At 38.7% G+C, this 20,295-nt stretch overlaps 1 protein-coding gene across 6 annotated transcripts in view; it reads left to right on the forward strand.

The window, feature by feature from the left end:
- DGKH (diacylglycerol kinase eta) overlaps nt 1-20,295 on the forward strand; it is a 174,482-nt gene that overhangs the window by 98,352 nt on the left and 55,835 nt on the right. For 5 of the 6 annotated variants that reach the window (XR_011327910.1, XM_069802639.1, XM_069802638.1 and 2 more), the window contains 3 exons: nt 11,308-11,412; nt 11,740-11,872; nt 19,575-19,681. Coding sequence is in view for 5 of the 6 variants with exons in the window: in XM_069802639.1 (XP_069658740.1) it covers nt 11,308-11,412; nt 11,740-11,872; nt 19,575-19,681 (345 nt within the window). In the remaining variant the exon portion in view is untranslated. Of the gene's footprint in view, nt 1-11,301; nt 11,413-11,739; nt 11,873-19,574; nt 19,682-20,295 lie in introns of those variants that run through there. The other variant, XM_069802643.1, reaches the window with a different exon arrangement.

Genomic DNA, 20,295 nt, shown 5'->3' on the forward strand with positions numbered 1-20,295 from the left:
TGCCTTGGTGATCAAGGGAGGCAACTAAGTAATCAAAATTTTGTGCTGTCTGTAAATGTTTCTGTATCACTAATTTACACTTCTCGTCCCATTTAAGAATTGTGCCACAAAATTTTGTAAGAGGATAATAAGGTGCTTATCTATTAATCTTTCCCCATATTAAAAATCCTTATTATTCCTGCTTACTTTTTTTACATCCCTTAGCTTTTCATCTCATCGCATGATCAGGACATAAAAATAATTGGTCTTTTCAGTTCAATGACTGAACTAAAAATAATAATGGGTCAACCTGATGTTTTAACTTTTTTGAACAGAAGTACTTAATTTAGTTTAAATTGAAGGGATTAAATTTTGGTTTTAAATCTTTTTTTCATATTATATAAAGAACAAAATGAAACATGAATGGCATTTCATTAAAGTTAGTCCCTGAATGTAATTTTGTAACAAAAAGTTAAAGGTTTTTTTCCTCTGATTTCCATTTTCTTGGTCAGACTTACCAGTTCACTTTGGCCTGAAAGCAGAGGGTTCTGCTTAATATATTTTTAAACAAACAAAAAAATTGTCCAGTTGTCTGCGATTTTCTTGATATTCTGTAAATCTGGATAGATTTTGAAAAACTAAACATTTATATTTGCTGATTTTCCTTTGACCTATTATTTTGAGATGGTTAGGTATTTTTTATAGGTTAGTGAGGCCAAATACTCCATTGGAGCAACTGTGCTTCAGCTGTATTTAACATTTATATTGTTTTCTTCCAGTTTATATTGTTTTCTTCCAGAAGTCTGATTACCCTATTTCCTATCCATATTTCTGAATGTAGTGTATCCTACATCTTGGCCAGGGATGTAAAGTTTACTGGCATGTAGTTTATGTGGAACCAGCTTAAAGCAGAAACCAATTCTTTTCATCTTTGAATCCTCCTGTACAGCCACTGTTTTTAATGGGAAGTTGCCTGGTTGTACTGGAAACTCAATTCTTTCTATTCGTCAGAATTTCAAGTTGAATATTACAACTGGGCCTGAAGGCGTATTGCTTTTTAGCAGTTTATTTCAGCCCTGCTGCTTCTGACATCAGTTAACTTTCTGCTCGTCATTGAGATTAGCTGCTTCTAATTGATTTTAGAAAATTAACTTTTAATATTCACGATGGGCTTGGAAAACAGAATGTGTTGCCAGACTTTTGCAGTGTATTGGAGAGAGAGTGTTAATTTCTTAGACTTGAACATATTTTGCTTACTTTCTTGCCACCCAGATTTTTTTTCAGTTGTTATTGAGACTTTTGGGACTACAAGAACTTCAGGGAATGTGAGAACTGCTTAACCTTCCCCAAGCCACATCAAGAGGAAATGAGAAGAGCCTTTTCCCAAAGGAGTTTAAAACCTTTCATCTTTGGGTTTGGACACTCCAATCTTCTGTCTTTCAGAGTATCAGAGATAAAGAGAGATAGTCCCAAAGCTGGGAAAAATTATCTTAATACTGTTTTTTTCTTATTTAAATAATCTAACATCAATTCAGTTTTATTACTGAATCTCAATTTGCCCAGAGTTCAGGGTCTTGAGCTTTGTTTAAGAGCAGAAAAGCTTATGGATGTCAGTGGAAGTATTTCTCTGATGCTGTCCTGCTTTCTTACAAAATCCAATTTACTGCAGTTCAGTCTCAGTGGACACCAGGAGATGGTTTCCTTATAGCCTCAAGCCTCTTTCAGACACTCTTCTACCTCAGTCTGTTTTTTTCTGAGGGCCACTCACCTAAAGGGCGCACTGACCTATTCTGGGCTTTCTGCTGCTTCTCTTTCACCATCTTTCTTATTTCTGTAGTTTGGTGAAATCATCTTGCTACTCCTGTGTTGGGAGACTCCTGGGATCATGGGGTCAGCAACCACCTTCAAGGCTTTGGCTTGTTCCAGGCTTGGGGTTGTTTCCCCTGGTTTCAGCTATTGCTAAGCAGACTTTTTTCACTGCCTTGTTTGTAGCTTGGATGATTAAACTTTCTGGTTTGCTCTGTAGGAATACTCTGGAGCACAGCTACCTGCAATTTTTTTCCTTTCTGAAAAATGTATTTTGAGTAAATTTCTACATATAGTCTCTGATGATGTTCCCTTGAAGGGAGACACTCTTGCTTGATTTCTCCCTTTAAAAACCACAGGGACACGAAAGGAATGGATTTGTGTTTAGAAACGTGTTTCTGTTTCTTGATGAATTTACATAAACCAAAATTCAAATAGTTTACACATAAAATTTACTTGACTGAACACAGTCTTGTGTGAACACTCTTTAGTTTGCATGAACCTCTGCTATATGTGTATCTTAACTTAATTGCATACTAATTTCAATAATAATAATAATAGTGATCCAGGTATGGATAATGAGCTTACGTTAATATTGTGAAATCATTTGTGTGAAGGAAAACAAAAGAAATATCAGTGAAGTGCTATGTACTGTGCGGTGCTATCCTTAGGATTCCTCTCAGCATACTTTACATCATATTTATCCTTTAGATGTGCAGTAATTTCCTGTGTTTGGGTACACTTTGAAATTTCCTTTGCGTTCCAGTTGAGTGTTAACATTGCTAACAGTATACGCTGATTGATGGTGGGAGTTCAGACAGATTTGCAGATGTCTTTACTTAAAGTGCCTTCCTCTGCGAGCCGAATCCCACTCTCAGTAACGTTGCGTTTTAAATTTTGCTATTGGCATTATCAGAAGGGTCAGTGCATGGCACCATTTCAAGATGGGGGAATGGCATATCCAGACATTCCCTGTGCCCTGTTTGCAGTCTAGCGCGGGGCTGACAGAGGTCCTGGAGTGGCATCCGTGAAGATCTCGGGGCCTCTTGTGTTCTCCGGGAGGTAGAATATGGCTGGAAACAGCTCAAGTTCCTGTGCTGGCCTCACCAGTGTGACTCAGCTTTGCATGGGTAGCTAACTCTTGGGATGGATTTAGTTTTTTCCTAGTTGTGAACTATCTGCTGTTTCATACAGATACTGATTAGCCTCGAAATGACGAAGGCTTTTTGATGCTCCCAGCCTGAGCAATACCCAAACCACAGAAAGAGAGGGGAAGTGCTTTGTTTTCCATTTTGTTCAATTTTCCACTCAGTGTTTTGTTTTTTGTTTTTTTTTTTTCTATATTCAGGCAGCTTAGAAACAAAACAAAAACTGAAATAGCAAATTAATATGCCGAGGGGAAAAAAAATTAGACAAAAGCAATTAGTGTGCACTTGTGATGCACTTAGGTTTTTCTCCTCCATTTAGCATTTGCTCATTTTCCCCCGCCCTCTGACAGTGACAAAAAAACCGTAATGAAGCTGAGAGCTCTTTGGGTAGCTTTGGGTGTGACTTTCAAGTTTTAAGCTCCTTAGCTCTGACTTGATGTGCTGCCTCCCTTTCCCTAGAGTGTCTGGAGACATTGAAGCTTTAAGTTTCATTATGAAAAAGCAATAAAGCATTTCAACTGTGAGGCTAAAATCCATAGATAAATCGCTTGGGATTGAGGTATTACAAGAAAGCTGAACAGTTTTCAGAAGAGGAAAACAAGGGGATGCTTAAAAATGTGACCATTCTGGGCTATATTGTACATTCTGGTTCTAGTTACATTTGCCTGGAGCTTGTTTTCCACTGATTTCGAGCTTAAGCAGGATTTTTCTAAAATAGCTCACAGAAAATGTTTCTTTTTCTTCCTTTAGTTTTCTAAGAGTTTCTTTAATTTGCAAAACAAGGTAAGAAGATTTGCATAGAAGCAAATGCATCAAAAATACCTTTTATTTCCTTGTCTGAACTCCTGGTATAGCACCAGTGAAGCAGTTGGGGTGTTTGGAGAAGCAGCACTGAGTATTGCCAGTTTCCGTTCTTCCTGCAGTTTTACACTTACCTATTCTCTGGTGTTTCTTTCTCCTCTTGCTTTAAAAGTGGTTAAAATACCTGGAGAAACCTTAAAAATGTCCCTCCATGCAGTTCCTGTATACCAAATAATTCTATAAACAAAGCCATTGGTGTAAACTTTGAATAAATTTCCTGCTTCAAGCAGCTGGATCATGTTTAAACAGGCAACTGTTATTACAGACGAAAAAAATAGTCACTTGCTCTTTTATTTTGTATAACTTTGCACCTAATGCCATTAATTATATAACTAAATGTTTTCTTTTAAGCACAGAAGCCATCCCATCTGATAGACGTGTAATGAGCCGGTGAAGCTGGGGCTAAGGGCACAGCATTGCTTAACAAATCTTTATGTAAGGACTTTAAAGAAACGTGCAGGCCTTGAACTATATATAGCAGTTTCCAGTTTACATTTACAAGAATGGTTTATTGTTTTTGCTATATTTAAATACTGATTTAAGATAGATTTCTAATTCATGACACTTTCCTACCCTGCTTCTTGTAACTGCCTCATTATAAAGTTATACTTCTGAAGGAATAATATTTTTCTATTAGCAGTTGGTTGATGTTGGATACATGAGATCAAATTTGGGGAACTGTAGGTTTCTGACAAAGTGACCTTTGCTGGACGCTTTTTGCATCAGTTTTACAGTTTGAGGCTGGACATGTTGTAACTGGATTACTTGATTTACCTGGATTCTGTTTTCACGGAATCACAGAGTGGTTTGGGGCTTGGAAGGGACCTGTGAAGGTCATCTGGTCCAACCCCCTTGCTGAAGCAGGGCCACCTACAGCAGGCTCCCAGGACCATGTCTGGACGGCTTTTCAATATCTCCAAGGATGGAAACTCCACAACTGCCTTGAGCAACCTGTGCCAGTGCTCACCCTGACAGAAAAAAAGTGTTTCCTGATGTTCACACAGAGCCTCCTGTGTTTCAGGTTGTGCCCATTGCCTCTTAGCTTGTCACTGGGCACTACTGGAAAGAGCACGACTCCGTCCTCTTTGCACTCTCCCTTCAGGTATTTACACATATAAATAAGATCCCCCTGAGCCTTCTCTTCTCCAGGCTGAACAGTCCCAGCTCTCTCGGTCTCTCCTCATATGTCAGATGCTCCAGTCCCTTCATGTTCCTTGTGGCCCTTCCCTGGACTGTGTCCAGCATGTCCATGTCTCTTGTACTGAGGAGCCCAGAACTGGACACGGCGCTCCAGGTGTGGCCTCACCAGTGCTGAGGAGAGGGGAAGGATCACCTCCCTCCACCTGATGGCAACACTCCTTCTGATGCAGCCCAGGATACCATTGGCCTTCTTTGCTGGCTCGTCTTCAATTTGTTGGCCAACAGGACCCCCAGGGGCTTTTCTGCCAAGCTGCTTTCCAGCTGGGTGGCCCCCAGCATACAGAGGTGCCTGGGGCTGTTCAGGACTTTGGACTTCTTGTTGGACTTCACGAGGTTCCTGTCACCTCGTTTCTCCAGCCTGTTGAGGTCCCTCTGCATGGCAGCACAGCCTTCTGGCCTATCAGCCACTCCTCCCAGTTTTGCGTCATCAGCAAACTTGCTGAGGGTACACTCTGCCCCATCATCAAGATCATTAATGGAGATGTTAAACAGGACTGGACCCAGTACTGACCTTTGGGGTACACTGCTAGTTACTGGCCTCCAACTAGCCTTTGTGTTACAGATCACCAGTAACCTCTGGGCCTCTCAACCTCTAGGCCCGGCCATTCAGCCAGTTTTCAATCTACCTCACTGTCTGCTCATCCAGCCCATCCTTCGTCAGCTTCTCTATGAGGACCTTAAGGGATAGTTCTGAAGGCCTTACTGAAGGCAAGGTGGATGATATCCACCTTTGTCTCTTCATCCACCAAGCCAGTCATTTCATCATAAGTTATCAGCTTGGTCAAGCATGACTTCCCCTTGGTGAAGCCATGCTGACTACTCCCCATCACTTTCTTGTCCTTCATGTGCCTGGATGTGTTCTGGGAGGTGCCTCTGCATTTTTTCCTAGATGTGGTACAAGGCAAGGCCACCTAAATTACCCAGGCTGGATTCTACTGCAGAGTGAAGTCAGGGTAGACCTTATACCTGTTTCTGTAACGTAACTGCTTTTGTCCTGCCTTTTAGTTAAGCCCACTTGTCCTGGTGTACTGGTGCAGGAGATGCTGTGTGGGACTAACCCCTTTCTTGCCCCTCTTAAGAGTTTTTTATTGCAGGGGCCAAACCCACACATTACTTCATTACTTGTGAGCTTGGCAATAGTGAGATAGGAGAAGGCCAGCAAAAAGAGGAAAGCAACATTTTAGTGAAGTAGACAGAGCTAATTGTTCTGATTATAAATTCTGTATTGTACTCAGGCAAATATAATAGCCATTTATTACTCGCCTTGCTTTTAAATCCTCTGCTCCCTTTGTAATTTATAGTTTAGCCTGGCTTGGCTCATCTTGAAAAATAATAGTGACGATTCACCATAAAGCCCCAACTATACCTTTGACAGTGACGGAACTGTTGTAATTTATTTAGTATCCTGAATTCAAGAAATTAAAGTACTGTAGAAAGCTGCCCAACTGTTAGCACCGTGATTTTTGCAGACAAGTTCTGGTAGGTACGGGAGCATCAACGACCGCAGCAGTCTCCTCCCACCACTGTGATGGAGATGCATTCATCCATTGCATTCATATGGACCCACCTGCATGAGGACAGGGAAATGCAGGGGCAGACAGAAAGCAAGGGAGGCGTAAGATATTATCCTGGTATTTGCCAGAACTCACTTGCTGATGTCTAGAAGCACAGAGAAGTTACAGAGCGTTAAATCTGTTGCGTTCGTGCCCCAGGCATTGGGTGCGGTCCCTAAGAGGAGAGGTGGGGGATGCTGTCTCTCTTTATATCGCCCTCTCTTCATTAATTCCAGAAAGATATTTTAAAAATATCTGTTCAAAGAACAGGAAAACCATTTCCCCACCCATTTCAGATTCTAAGTGCTGTTTCTACATTACTAAGTCAATTCAAGATCGGCCATACAAAGTGCTATTAGTGTAATGCCTGGTAATAGTTTAGGGCAGCAGAAGGTGCCTTAATGCAAATATCATGTTGCAGGCAGTGGGATGCTTTACAACAGCTGGTGTGTTGCTGCTTAGATGAAGACCATTCTTTTCTCGATTAGCAAATGTAGTGTCTGCATTTTTCTTTGAATCGGTAACAGAAATCAGAAATGTAGCCACCAAGCTTTGGGAACTGTATTTTCTTACATATTGCTAAATATGGTAAAATACGTTAAAAATTAGGCAATAGGCTTTAAATAAACTCTATGATTTTGTTTTACAGGTCATAAGTCTAAATCAATTGGGTTGAAAGCAAATAGAATGTTACCGGTAACGTTAGCCCCTTTGAAAGTGAAAGGTGCTTTCAAATATACGCTGAATTTAATGGCAATTTTATTTCCTTTCAAGATGTTAAGCTTGCTCCTAATAGGTGCTGTCTGAAGAAAAAGTTGCAGTAGCAGCCCAAAACTTGACTGTGTAATTTTCATCAAAGTAATTTCCATATGTGTATGTACGTATACATGACTATGTGTGTATTTTTAGAAGCCAAATTATCCTAGTGTCAGCATGTGTGAAAATCCCAATTTATGGCAAGACCTATGTGGTGGCAGACTGAGCAATGTCCTCTTCTTCTCTCCTTCATTCCCTACTCAAAAAGCCCCCTGTTTTTCTGAACAGAACAGGAACATTATCGCAGTAATGGGCCATTTTTCTTCCTATCCAGACTTTCTTTATTCCCTATGATGTTCTAGGACTTGTGTTGTTTGCCTACAACTTTTAAAACTGTATATGCTCACTCTTTGCCTATACTTCCTGCGTTAAAGGCGTTTTTTATTCCCACTACCTCAATTTCATTACTTTCCAATATACTGCAGTATCTGGCTTTGATAACTCTCTTTTCCAAAAACAGCAATGACTTCTTCTTGGCTACTAGACAACAGTGAAAATTTTCAAAGTAACTTAATCTTCTAAATGAAATCTGCTTGATTTATTTATTTTTAGGCCTTTTGTCTGTCTTCATCCTTCTTGATTTGTCTCCTGCTTTGTCAGCGTGTGAATCATTAGCACCTGAGTTTCTCCAAGATACGTTACCTCAATGGTCTTCCAGTGGTTCCTGTGACACTTCCTTTGTCATTGTATTTTACAATTTCTTCTTGTCTGTTGAGAGTTTAGCATATTCAGTAATATAGAAATAATAATTGGGGCAGCAAGCACTAATTTTAAAAAAAGGTGATATGTAATAGAAGAAAAGATACTGAGTTTGGTCAGTAAAAGAAAAGATACAGGACTTTGAATGCAATGAGATAAGATTACTAGTAAAATCCAAATTTACATATCTGGAAAATAGTTTTAACAACAATTAAATCCATTTTAATTTTGATTATGTCTGCATACAGGTTCAGCTGTCTTTAATGAATGCACTCTAAACATCCCACTTCAGTTAGTTGATCATAACTTTCTGTAAGCATCCATAAGAAAGCATGCCTTTTGCGTAAATGCAAATAAGATAGTATAGGAAGTCATTCTCAGTTTAGGACAAGCAAGAACAGCTATACTGAGTTAGCTCACTGTTGAATTTTGAGGACTTGCTAAGTTGAAGGTTTTGGATATTGTGTTTTATAGTATGTATGTGATGCATCTATTCGTGATGAATTTGTCAAATACCTTTTAAGACATTTATGCTTATGGTCTCCTCAACATCCTTTGGGAATACTTTTCAAGCCTAACTAATGCATTACATTTAGGAAAAAACACTTCTTGTTGTTTGCTAATAATTTCCTTGCTTCCCTGAGTTCTTATGTTATGTGAAATATGTAATAAATAACAAGAGTACATCTTCTCCGTGATTTTGTAGACTGAAGTAGATGAGAACCTAAATGGACTGTTTAGTTTCTCTCTTTTTTTTTTAAGAAAAATTTCAAGCATTGTTGATATTTTTTGCATATAATGCATTTTGTCTGTTTTCATGTTTTCGTATACCTTCTTGAAGTTTGTTGTTAAAAATAGGTAAATCAAACAGAATATCTAGTATAATCATGTTATAGATTCTGTATTTACAAGTATGTATGTCTTACAACTTTCCACTTTGTTTTTATAGCACTAGTAATAATTGATCCCACGTTCATGTGATCCTCAGTGTATAATTTAACTTTTAGACTGTTGAAATGCTCTGAACTTCATTAAGTTTATCATGCTCTGAACTTAATAAGAAGTTGGGATATAGGAATTTCTGGTATGTTTACATACATTAGTTAGCAGTGGTTGGCGACATGGCTTGGTTGCCGCTACATGGGTGTGTAGTACCTTTTGAGAGGACCTTTGGTGTCCCACCTGGGTTATTGATAGCTACTGTTTTGGGTGCTATGGTCCTCTGTTGTATTTACCTGCTCTGTGCTGATGCTTTGGATACCAAAGGGCATCTCCATTGGCACTAGGTAAGTATGTGTGAACAACTGAACACATACTTGATCTTGGGAGGGAAGAGTGGGGGGTGCACAGGGGATTTCTGTGCTCAGTAGTATTAAAGACATAAGTAATTAAAGAAATATTACTTGAAAAGATCAAGATTGTCAGGAGCCTTCAGCAATAAATGCAGCTGTTGTTGCTTAAGGGCATTTCACAGCATCTGGTTGCAGGTTAGCAATAAGTATGGGGGAAGGACGGATGCAAAGTGCAGAGTTTTGGATAGACTTGTCCTTACTTAATCTGTATTATAATGTCATGCTATATAATAGGAAATAATCTGGTGGGTGTATTTGCCCAAATAAAATTTCTGAGTCCGCTGAAACCTGGAAATTCCAGCAGAATGCTGATTGTTGTTGGAGCCAGGGTTATATTATGATTTAATGGCTTTTCTGGGCTTCATTTGATGACCTGGCCTAGAAAAACATTTTGAAGTAATAAAGCGTCTGTTTGGCTCCAAACTAATGAGAGAAGCATTGCTCTTTGCATTAACTGTTCTTTAGGAAGAGCTGCGGAGAGCTACTAATAAACCTTATTAAAAAGCTTAAGCAAGATTGAAGGAAATAGAAAACAGAGAAACTATTCCATTCCATGTGAAGTGAGTACATCAAAAAAAAAAAAAGGCAAAAAAAAAAAAAAAAAAGCAAGCCTACAGGGTTTTGCCTCCCCTCCATGTGACTTGCAGCTTGCTGCACTTCAGTTACGTTGCCTCTGAGATATGTTAAAGTGCAGCTCAGTTTAATGAAGAAGTGGATAGGACAAATCAAGGCTAGAGACTATTTACGGCAGAGATTGGGTAAGTAAATACAGCTGTAGATAAGTGTTTACTAATATTGTGCAAATGTTACAATATCTAGCCTGTAGTGTTTAAAACAGTACTCAGAGCTATCATTTTTTGGTGGTCCTTTCTTTGTTTTACTTAAGTAATTTGCAAGTGTGGGTGGTACATACTATGCAACAGATTTATGCATAAGACTGATAAAGGATGTAATTTTATTTTTCAGACTTCCTACAACAAACCAAATAACTTTAATTTAATATACTTATTTTGTTTTAAATTCTTTGCTATGTAAGTAACTGCTTCGTCTATTTTTGTGCACTGCTCAAAATAATTTCAGTGGGAGTTAGCTGATAGTTTCTGGTGCCTTCCTGTTATTTTAATTATTTTTCTACTGGTGAGGGAGAGGGGAAAACAGCTTATACTCTGGACCTCCTAGATACAGAATTTTCACATTTCTAGAATCCAACTCCAGACCACTGAAAACTCCCCAGTATCAACTTGTTCCAGGAATTCATTCAATCATCCTAGTAGGATATGATTTCAGCTGTTTGCTTTTGTTTTCTGTGTCTTTTTATAAAGATTTGTATGTGTTCTTATACTGAGTTTTATATAGAAAGTTCTGTTTTAAATTTATGTATGTTTAAATTTGTGTAAATTTAGTATCAGTGTACAAGATAGAGAAATATACTGAAAGCTTTTGTTGTTTAAGACTTCCAGGCTTTTGATTTTGATATGTTTTTGTCTCTAGCAACTGGAATGGACCTTGCAGTGGCTATAATGCAGTTATGAAATAGGATTGCAATCTTAGTCAGTTAGTAATTTCCAGAACGGTTGTTTTAGCAGCTTCAGTGCCTGCCATTTGAGTATTTAAATCTCAGTGCATAGACAAAGAGCTGAGAAGGAGGAATAATCGACATAGGTTGTAAAGACCTATACTGAAGCCTGATTCGAATCTTGGGAACTGAAAAAGGAAGAGCAAACTCCTTCATTGTTGGTAGTGTGTTAAAGAAAATGTTTTTAAGTGTTTAATATCTTCTGATCTAGGGCGTGTCTTCCTTTTGCATCATTTTGCAGGAAAGAGTACGTTAAATATTGCGGTCTATAATGATTTTTACTATCTGGATTAATCAGAATGCATTATCTTTTTCAGATAATCACTCCATTTAGGAGGCTAATATTGTGTGCTGAGAACAGAAAAGAAATGGAGGACTGGATAAGCTCTCTGAAGTCCGTTCAGTCCAGAGAACACTATGAGGTAAGTTGACATCCCTCTTGGTGCAAGCTGTTCTAGCTCAACAGATCAAGCTACAGGACACAGAACTGGAGTATTCACCCTCCTTAGTGTGAAAAGCGTGTCTAATGTCAGAGTGAAGCTTCACGTTAAGACTTTTACTAGCAAAATGAGAGCTTATTATCACACTTTTGTGTAGAAGTTTGGAGGGAGAGCAGGCTAAATACCCTTTGGAAAATACTTTTGGTGAACATTGCATTGTCTTCCCCTGTAATATGGAACCGTAGGTAATTTCAGTCACCGTAGCTGTGTTCTGTACTTGCAAATTTGTCTTAACTTCTCCTTTACTAGACCGCACAGTTTAATGTGGAACATTTCTCAGGGATGCATAACTGGTACGCCTGCTCCCATGCCCGACCTACCTTCTGTAACGTGTGTAGAGAGAGCCTCTCTGGAGTCACTTCTCACGGCCTGTCTTGTGAAGGTAAAATAAACGTTTTCTTCCCCCTGTTTATAATGCTGCGTATGTAGACAGATGGCTGAAAGTTTAAGATGGGTAATGATTCTGAAAATAACAAGTAAGAAAAAATCCTCAAGGGAGAAATCTATTCACTAGAGTGACTTTCTTTTGGGCAGAGGGACTGCTCATGATCTGGCTCACCTTCTTTGTGCTCCAGGTACCTTTTTCTAACTCATCTCAATAAAACGGTTCCTTCTGCTGCAGTGACCAGTTTGGAATGTGCTGGGTGGACGGTTTGCAAGAAAAGATAGGGTTTATTTGATTTGCCCGTCAGAAAATGTGAAACAAAATAGTCTTACTGGCTTGCAGAATCAGCATTCCTCAGGAAAAAAATCATAACGGTAGTTTCTGCCCAAAATCTATAAAAATTCGTAACACTTTGTTCAGCACCGACCTCTTCCCCTCCAATTCTTGTTTGCTCTGTTGCTGCTGCCCAATCCTACAGTACAGGCAGGACAGATGAGGACAGATTTATTGCTTTAAAAATTCTCTCATGCAGTGAGGCGGTAGAGATGTAGATGCCTTTGCGCTTTGATGGTTCAACAGATGAAATCCAGCACAAAGAAAAAGGAGGTGTGGCTAAGACCTGAGCATTAAGCATCTCTGGAGAAATGATATTTCACAAACAAGTACTTATAATAAACCTGTAACAGCTTATTTATTTTCTGCTGCAAGTTCTGTGAAAAAGTGGTAACAAGTCTGCTTGTGTTAGAATCCAGCAGAAAATAAAGCATCCATGTGACCTTATGATATATATGAAATGTAGAGGTGTTTAATTACCCAAATACCTAGCTGTCCAGAAAAGAGTTACAGTTACACCATTCAAGACTTGGTTTTTGGATGCATGTTTCCCAACTGCAAATGCATTTCTGTTATTGATGCTGTTATAATACTTGAGGTCTGAGCATAATAATGTGTATTAAGGAAATCTTACAGAGGAAACATTAACCCACTGTCCTGAATTGTCCATGCTTTTAATGTAGCTAATGGTGCAGTTGCCAAGGAACGGGATGAACCCGTTTCATAGAAATTAGAAGTAGCATAGTTACTTCCAGCTTCTCTGGTGTATGTTTTCCACTGCATATAAGTCGTTTGGACAGTTTTAAGGCAATTATGGGATTTTCAATGTCTGATATTGGCAGATGGAAGTATCATGTGCTTAACTAAAATGCAGTCGTATTGCCTCTGTGTACAAATACGGTTATATTTGCTCAGGCAAAGGAAATACTTCTTTCCTTCCATAAAGAATTTATCCTTTCATAAGTTAGTATTATAGCTGTCTTAAAAGGCTGTTTAGCAAGAATTATTCTTCTAAGATTATCAGTGTTAATGGTTGTAGTTCATTGTTTTCTGTTTTTTCACATCTTATTTTGCTTCTAAGTGTGTTTTTAATTTCCAAGGAGTTGGCGTTAACTTTACATTAAGGAAATTTCCTTAGTTTCCAGATTTGGACTTTGTCACCTTTCTGCATAACTTATTGCAAACTAATGCTGCATTTATCCACATTTTTGGTGGCAGTTGATCTTTCAGCAGTTTTTATGAATGGCTTGTGAAGGTAGTTTGGGTTTGCTTTCACTGGTCCACAGTTTCCTAAACATGTATGACCTGGATTGGTTTATATGTAGATACTATGATATTCTTTATTAATAAAGTTTACCTCCTCTTACTTCTTAGCTACTAGTTTATATCTACTTTCTTCAATTTTTTTTCCAAGTGTTTTTTTAAATATAAGGAGAACTTTTATTATGCATCTAATCTAAATCATTTGACAGTTGACTCTTCTACTGGAATACTCGTACTTTGTCCCCAATTCTGTATACCTGTAAAAACCCATGTTAACCATCCTTAATTTCTTCATCTAAGAAGTGTATTTTGGCTTGATACTACTTCTTTCTCTGAAATTCTTATGTGACTGAGTTCATAGTTACTTGCTTCTGCCATGTACACTTCTAATGGATTTCACCATCTATTTTTTTTACTTACCCTGTGTTAGCAATATACACTGTTTGAGGAGGCAATGTAGGAAGTATGGGGTATTAAGATTCCCCAGACATGTTCTGTGCTACTTTTTCTCATTACATCTTTAAAAAAACTGTTTAAATATTCATGCTTGGCATCTAAAACCTCCAGCACTGCTTTACGCTGGGAATCCATTTATATCTATGCTAAATTCAATTATTTGTGTGGTCATTGATCTCAGGCTACTCTATTATGTCTTGTATTGAGAAGCATGAGAGGCTGCTTCTCAAGAGATATTAGAGCTCTTCCTCCTCTCAGTGGTTTGGGTTACTGGCACGCCAGGTTATCTTGAAAGTAGCTTAGAGCCTTTGTGCTCTTTGTGGTCTGATTCTTGACTGTTAACTGTAGATAAAAATAAAAATAAATCCCATTTCTGATACTTTGCAGTACTTTAGAAGATCAGTCCTGTAATATTTTTTTCTCTCAGACTTGCTGGTCTCCAGCAGCACTACACAACTGTTTTTTTCAGCTTGACCACACAAGAAGCCTCATTTCTTTTGGAGATAAGATGGGTGCCTTCTTTTTTTCAGGGCACCTTCCCTCCCAGTAGCCTTCGGCAAAGGTTCGCCAAATCAACTGCAGCCCACCCTGAAGATACTCCTTTAAGTTTTGTGGAAGGCAGTGTAGGAAAGCCAGCAACTAAGCACCACACAGCCGCTCGCTCACTCCCCCCGCCACCCAGTGGGATGGGGGAGAGAATCAGAAGAGTAGAAGTGAGAACGCTTGGGAACTGAGATAAAGACAGTTTAATAGGTAAAGCAAAAACCGCACCCGCAAGCAAAGCAAAACCAGGAATCCATTCCCCACTTCCCGCGGGCAGGCAGGTGTTCAGCATCTCCAGGACAGCAGGGCTCCAGCACGCCTGACGGTGACTTGGGAAGACAAACGCCATCACTCCCAACGTCCCCCCTTCCTTCTTCTTCCCCCACCTTTACATACTGGGCATGACGCCGTATGGTGTGGGATATCACTTGGGTCGGTTGGGGTCAGCTGTCCTGGCTGTGTCCCCTCCAACTCCTTGTGCCCCCCCAGCCTGCTCACTGGTGGGGTGGGGGGAGAAGCAGCAAAGCCCTTGGCTCTGGGTAAGCACTGCTCAGCAGGGATGAAAACATCTCGGCATTATCAATGCTGTTTTCAGCAGAAATCCAAATCATAGTCCCGTACCAGCTACTATGAAGAAAATTAACTCTACCCCAGCCAAAACCAGGACAGGATGTTAATACCTTTGCTAGGGAAAAGACTGTAGTGTGAACTTGCATGTTTTTAAAAGTCAAAGAATCGATATGTATATTAAGCTAAAGGTGTAAATTCATATCAAACCAGCTTCATTCTTTCTACTGCTCAAAAAACAATTGACTTTTAAAAAATACAATCACACACTCCTTTGAGATGCAATGCTATTCCTCCCATTAGTTCCTTTTTTTGTGTCTTCTCAAAAGATAATCTACTTTTCAAATGTTGTCTGCGTGTTGTGTTGCTCTAGCTAGCTCTAAAGGACTGATGTCTACAACATTCATCCACAGTCCTTACTAGGACAGAGAAATTACAATTTTTTTGCCTTGCTTTGGAAATTACTCCAAACTAGCTGAATCAAGTAAGGCTTTTGTTCTTTATATCCCTCAAATGTTTCTCTTATTCAGAGTTTAGCTTGCTGTTTGCTCAGGAGTCTAAGCCTAAGAAGTTATCAGGTAAACACAGGGATGCATGGAACGTTTAGGCAAAGAAACCCAAAGAACTATAGATCATTAACTCTTCCAAAGCCATCTAGCCTCAATTACTCTGTATTAATACCACATTTCTGTCCAAGTCATTGCCAGTGGAACACTGCCTTTATGATTATTCTCAGAGACATATTTCTTCATGTAGTGTTTTCATTATCGTGACTGAATCTTGATTGTTGAATATCAAATATAACTAATAAGCTAGAGATTGCACTATAAATGAGATGCTTTCTCCTGTGATGAATTGCACAAACCAACCATATCGAAAGAACACTTTTGGATCATGAAGTCAAGCAATAAGAAAATACTGGGATTAAATTGTCTCAGCAAATGCACTTTGTGCACTTGATCTTTTTCCATTATGATTCTGTTTTTTTCCCCACAAAACTCTGTTGTTCTTACCCATTGCACAGGGTATTGTACATGCACTACTTGGGTAGTCATTGTCTCCAGGATTTTTGCCACATTTTCTGCACAGGCTGGAGAGTGAATAGTGAATGAAGCGGTCAGGAAGAGAAGGGATGTTCATTGTTAAAGAATTAAGGAGTAATAGAAAACTGTGTTGGGTGACTTTGTATCACACTGTGCCCCTCCGTATTCCTGAGGAAATCACTTAAATAAGATTTTTGATCAAATTAGTAGTTGTGTGTTGTTTATAATCTGGGACCTGTATCACAGAAGTGCTGAGTTTTCTATAACTGCAAAAATCAGTTGAAGCTCTTCCGAAGCCACTGATACTTTGAAGATACACAGTATTGAAAAAAAGGTCTTAGTTGCAGTAGTACTGAGTGTAATGATAATAATCATAATAATTTTAAAAGGCCAGGAAGAAATTAATATTGGTTTCTAAAAAGCGTTATTTCATTAGCTTTTGGTAAATAAAGCAAATACCTGTTGAAAATGATTGTGAACCAGAGTATGGCACAGCTGCATACTTATCAAGACCCATCCATTGCATGCAGTGAATGAGGGTCCTATTCTCAAAAAGTGTATGATCATATAACTGAAGACTTTACATCTGCACACGGAAGCTAGATTGCAAAGCTATATTGCAAAGTTAAGTTGCACAACTAACAACTTTGTAGTACTTGACTTTGTAATGCGAGTATTCCTTTAGCACTCTGTAATATTAAATTAACTTAGTTACTTATTTGGGTGAAAATAGTAAAAACTACCAAGAAACTGCTGAATTTTATCCTTTGTAACATAGTCATAAGCTTCAAATTGGAGTGAAGTTAGGTTGCTCTTTTCACGTGAGTCTCTCCATTTTCACTGTGGCTTGTCCATCTGTCATGTGACAGTATTCTTGGAAACAAAACAGCACGTTTCTTGGAATACCTGAAGACAAATCCTCCCATCTTGACAACTTAAATTATAGATACCAGCTCAGGGATCTTCAGATCAGTTTCAAAACTTTGACTTTGGCCTTTAAAATTGGAAAAGAACAGTCTGAGCCACTTCTTCTGTGAAGACCACAGAAGAGAAAACTCGTCATAAAATAGATGGTAGAGCAGTAAATTTGAGGACACCCCCCCTTCCCGAGTATCCTGCCAATGCAGTTGAATTAATTGACGGGTGGTTAGAACGAAAGGCCTTTGAGACAGCAGTGTTCTATAACAAAGGTGTATATTTTCAGTGCAAGAGATCCTATGATAACATTCAGTAATGTTGACTTTTCTTCATTATAGATAATAATAGCTCTAGATTTAATCACTGCGTCTGACAGCAGATATTGATACCACTGTGACAAATGTTTGCTAATTAAATGGTTCTCTTGGTTGGCTTTCTGAGAGACCTGCTTCATATTCCACCTAGAAACATCTACACAGGAAATTAAAATTCAAAATAATGTTCTATAAATATTCTAGATTTGGTTTGGCTAAATTTTTCCTTTTCTTATCTTTTAACTTTCATTGGCAAGGAATGGCAATTGATGTCTAGCAGTATGTCTGCCTGTTTCCAAAAGATTGCAGATATCAGACTGATTCATGAATGGGATGCAGTGTCACCCGCGACAAAAAAAAAGATTAGGGGGTGGTGGTAACTGAGGTTGAGATTTGATTTAAAATTTTCCTTTCTATACCTGTCTCTTCTGTACTGCTATGTGTTTTGCTTGAAAGTTACATCTCTGACTTAAGGTCATTGCTTTTGGTAATGTTTAATGCTCAGAATAACATGAATAGTTGTTTGATGATATTGGTCTTGCTGGGGGGTGACCTGCAGAAAGCCTGATCTGAGATTTGGTAAGTTATATTCTGTACCCACAAATCGAACATTAGCTGTCACTTGCCATCCATGGTGTGGCTTGCTGCAGCTCTTCAGATCCTGGGTTTGAATTTGTCCTTGCCTTGTTGAGAGAGCAGAGGTTGAATACAGGGTTCTGAGATGTAGTTGAATCGTACCTCAGTAGGATTTGAAAATTCCCTTACTTCGTTATGCCTTCATAATTTGGAATTTCTTATTGCCCCTCATCCCTGATTTGTCGTATTTTGATCTGTGTGGCAAAGACAAATGCATATCATGTATGAGTAGGAAGCTGAATTCAGTGGCATATCTTCTCCAAAACGTTCAAGTGGCAAAACTGCTCAAGGCCCATCACTTGAAAATGCAGCCTTTATTTCTGTGCTTCTGTGAGAGCTGCCTTCTTTAGACGCTTGGAACCAGCATATGTTGGCAAACACACAATATGATGCTGAGCTGTTTTGAAAATGGAAGCCTACCCTGTCAGTTGATGAATATGGGATATTTGCACACTTTGGGTCTGTGAATGCTGCTTTTCGAAATGACCAGGGGAGCTACTGTAAAAGCAACAAAACTCCTTTTTCTGTTTCCTTCTCTTTCTTTGAGCTAGGCATGTACTTCAGTGCATCTCCCAGAACAGTGAGGATTGCTCTCAAACTCAGATGTTGCTTACATAGTCTCAATTCACTTTTAAAATTGATCTGGCAATGGATCAGTGGAATTAAAATGAGAAATTTATGATTTACAAGACCTTTTGTACCATGGCTTAATGTTTTTTAATGGTGGACAAGCAATGGGCCAAAGCTTTTGATAGTTTCCTGTCAAATATTTGTTTGAAAAGAGACTACTACTTCTGGTCTGCTGGCTAGTTCTCATAAACCTTTAATAGCCTTTGCCAAAATAATTTATATAATGCACTCTAAATAGAATGATGTCATGCACTTTCAGTAACAGAAATACCCACAGTTGGGTGCGTGAGTCTGGTCTAATATGATATTAACCAGTCATATTAATTGAGTTGAACAAATACAAATAGTTATTAGATTGTCAAAATGTCTGCCTGTACTACACACTTGTACTGAGTATTCCAATGAGTGGATTTTTAATAAATAATCCAGTAAGAAGTCAGGCTCTTCCTCACTTAATGTAACCTCTTGGAAAATATTGTAACCACCAGTATCCTGAATAAATACATCACCACCTAACCCTTCACTTTCTCAGCTTCTGGGAAAACAGGCATAGTATGGTGCCCAAAAGGGAACCTTTAAGCAAAGAAACAGAGCTCCTGAAGCAAAATATTTCTGTGAAACACTCTCTTATCACCGCTTGCAAATTTAAACCAGGTATCTGAGTTGTGTCACTGGAGGCATAGAAAAGGCAAAAACACAGTTAAAGATGTGTTTGTACCTTAGTACCTTGCATTGCACCTGAAAAAATGGGGACTGATGTGGACTTGAGGACACACTTAACACGGACTACAGCTAAGCAGTTCAGCCCACTTTAGAGAGTTAAAGCTGGAGTGATTATAAACTGAGTTTTCTTTTAATTGGGTTGTGTCATGTGTGCGACACTAAATGACATGTACTTGGCTGTTTTATGGAATATCTCAGTTTAATTTTTTTAAAGATATGTACCACTGAAATACAGCAAATAACAAAGTATACATGTTTATGTGTGTCTTCCAGTGTGTAAGTTTAAAGCACACAAAAGATGTGCTGTCCGAGCAACAAATAACTGCAAATGGACTACCTTAGCCTCAATTGGAAAAGACATCATTGAAGATGAAGATGGTGTAAGTACTCTTCATATTTACAGTATTTTCCAAAGCTGTTTCTTCTTTATGGGGAAAAAAAAAGGCTAAGCATAGAAATATTGCCATGTGACCCATTGGAGTTAATGGTAGGTGGTTATATTGCTGAACACTTTTCAAAGATTAACATGGTATTTAGAACAAAAGTTACATTCCTATCTCACAAGGCAAGTTTAGTATCTGTGGGCACTAGATTGCAGCTGTATTACAATATTTTAAAGGCCACATGCAGAGAAACTCTGAAGCTGGAGAATTGCTCCCAGAAGTTCCTACTGCTCTTAAGCAAAGGTGGTATTTTATACTGTTACCATGCTGTTTTGGCAATCTATTTTGTGTCCCCCTTACTGATAGCTGTTCCCTAGGATGCTTGTTTGGAATTCACTGACGTGTGGGGTTTTTTTTTTTTTACTGATGAAAGCAGGAATTTTAAAATTAGCAGGAGAAATGACAAAAGCTTTTCAGAGGTTTATTATGATAGATGGGTTATTTTTACAAACACAACCTACGTATGTGCCACTGGTGTGAAACTTCTTCCTAGAAGGTTAGTGCTATGAGTGTCCTGAGTTGCCCATGGTATTAATGAGACAAAGAGTGCA

This window comes from Haliaeetus albicilla, chromosome 15 (assembly GCF_947461875.1).
Source record: "Haliaeetus albicilla chromosome 15, bHalAlb1.1, whole genome shotgun sequence".
Lineage (NCBI taxonomy): Eukaryota > Metazoa > Chordata > Aves > Accipitriformes > Accipitridae > Haliaeetus > Haliaeetus albicilla.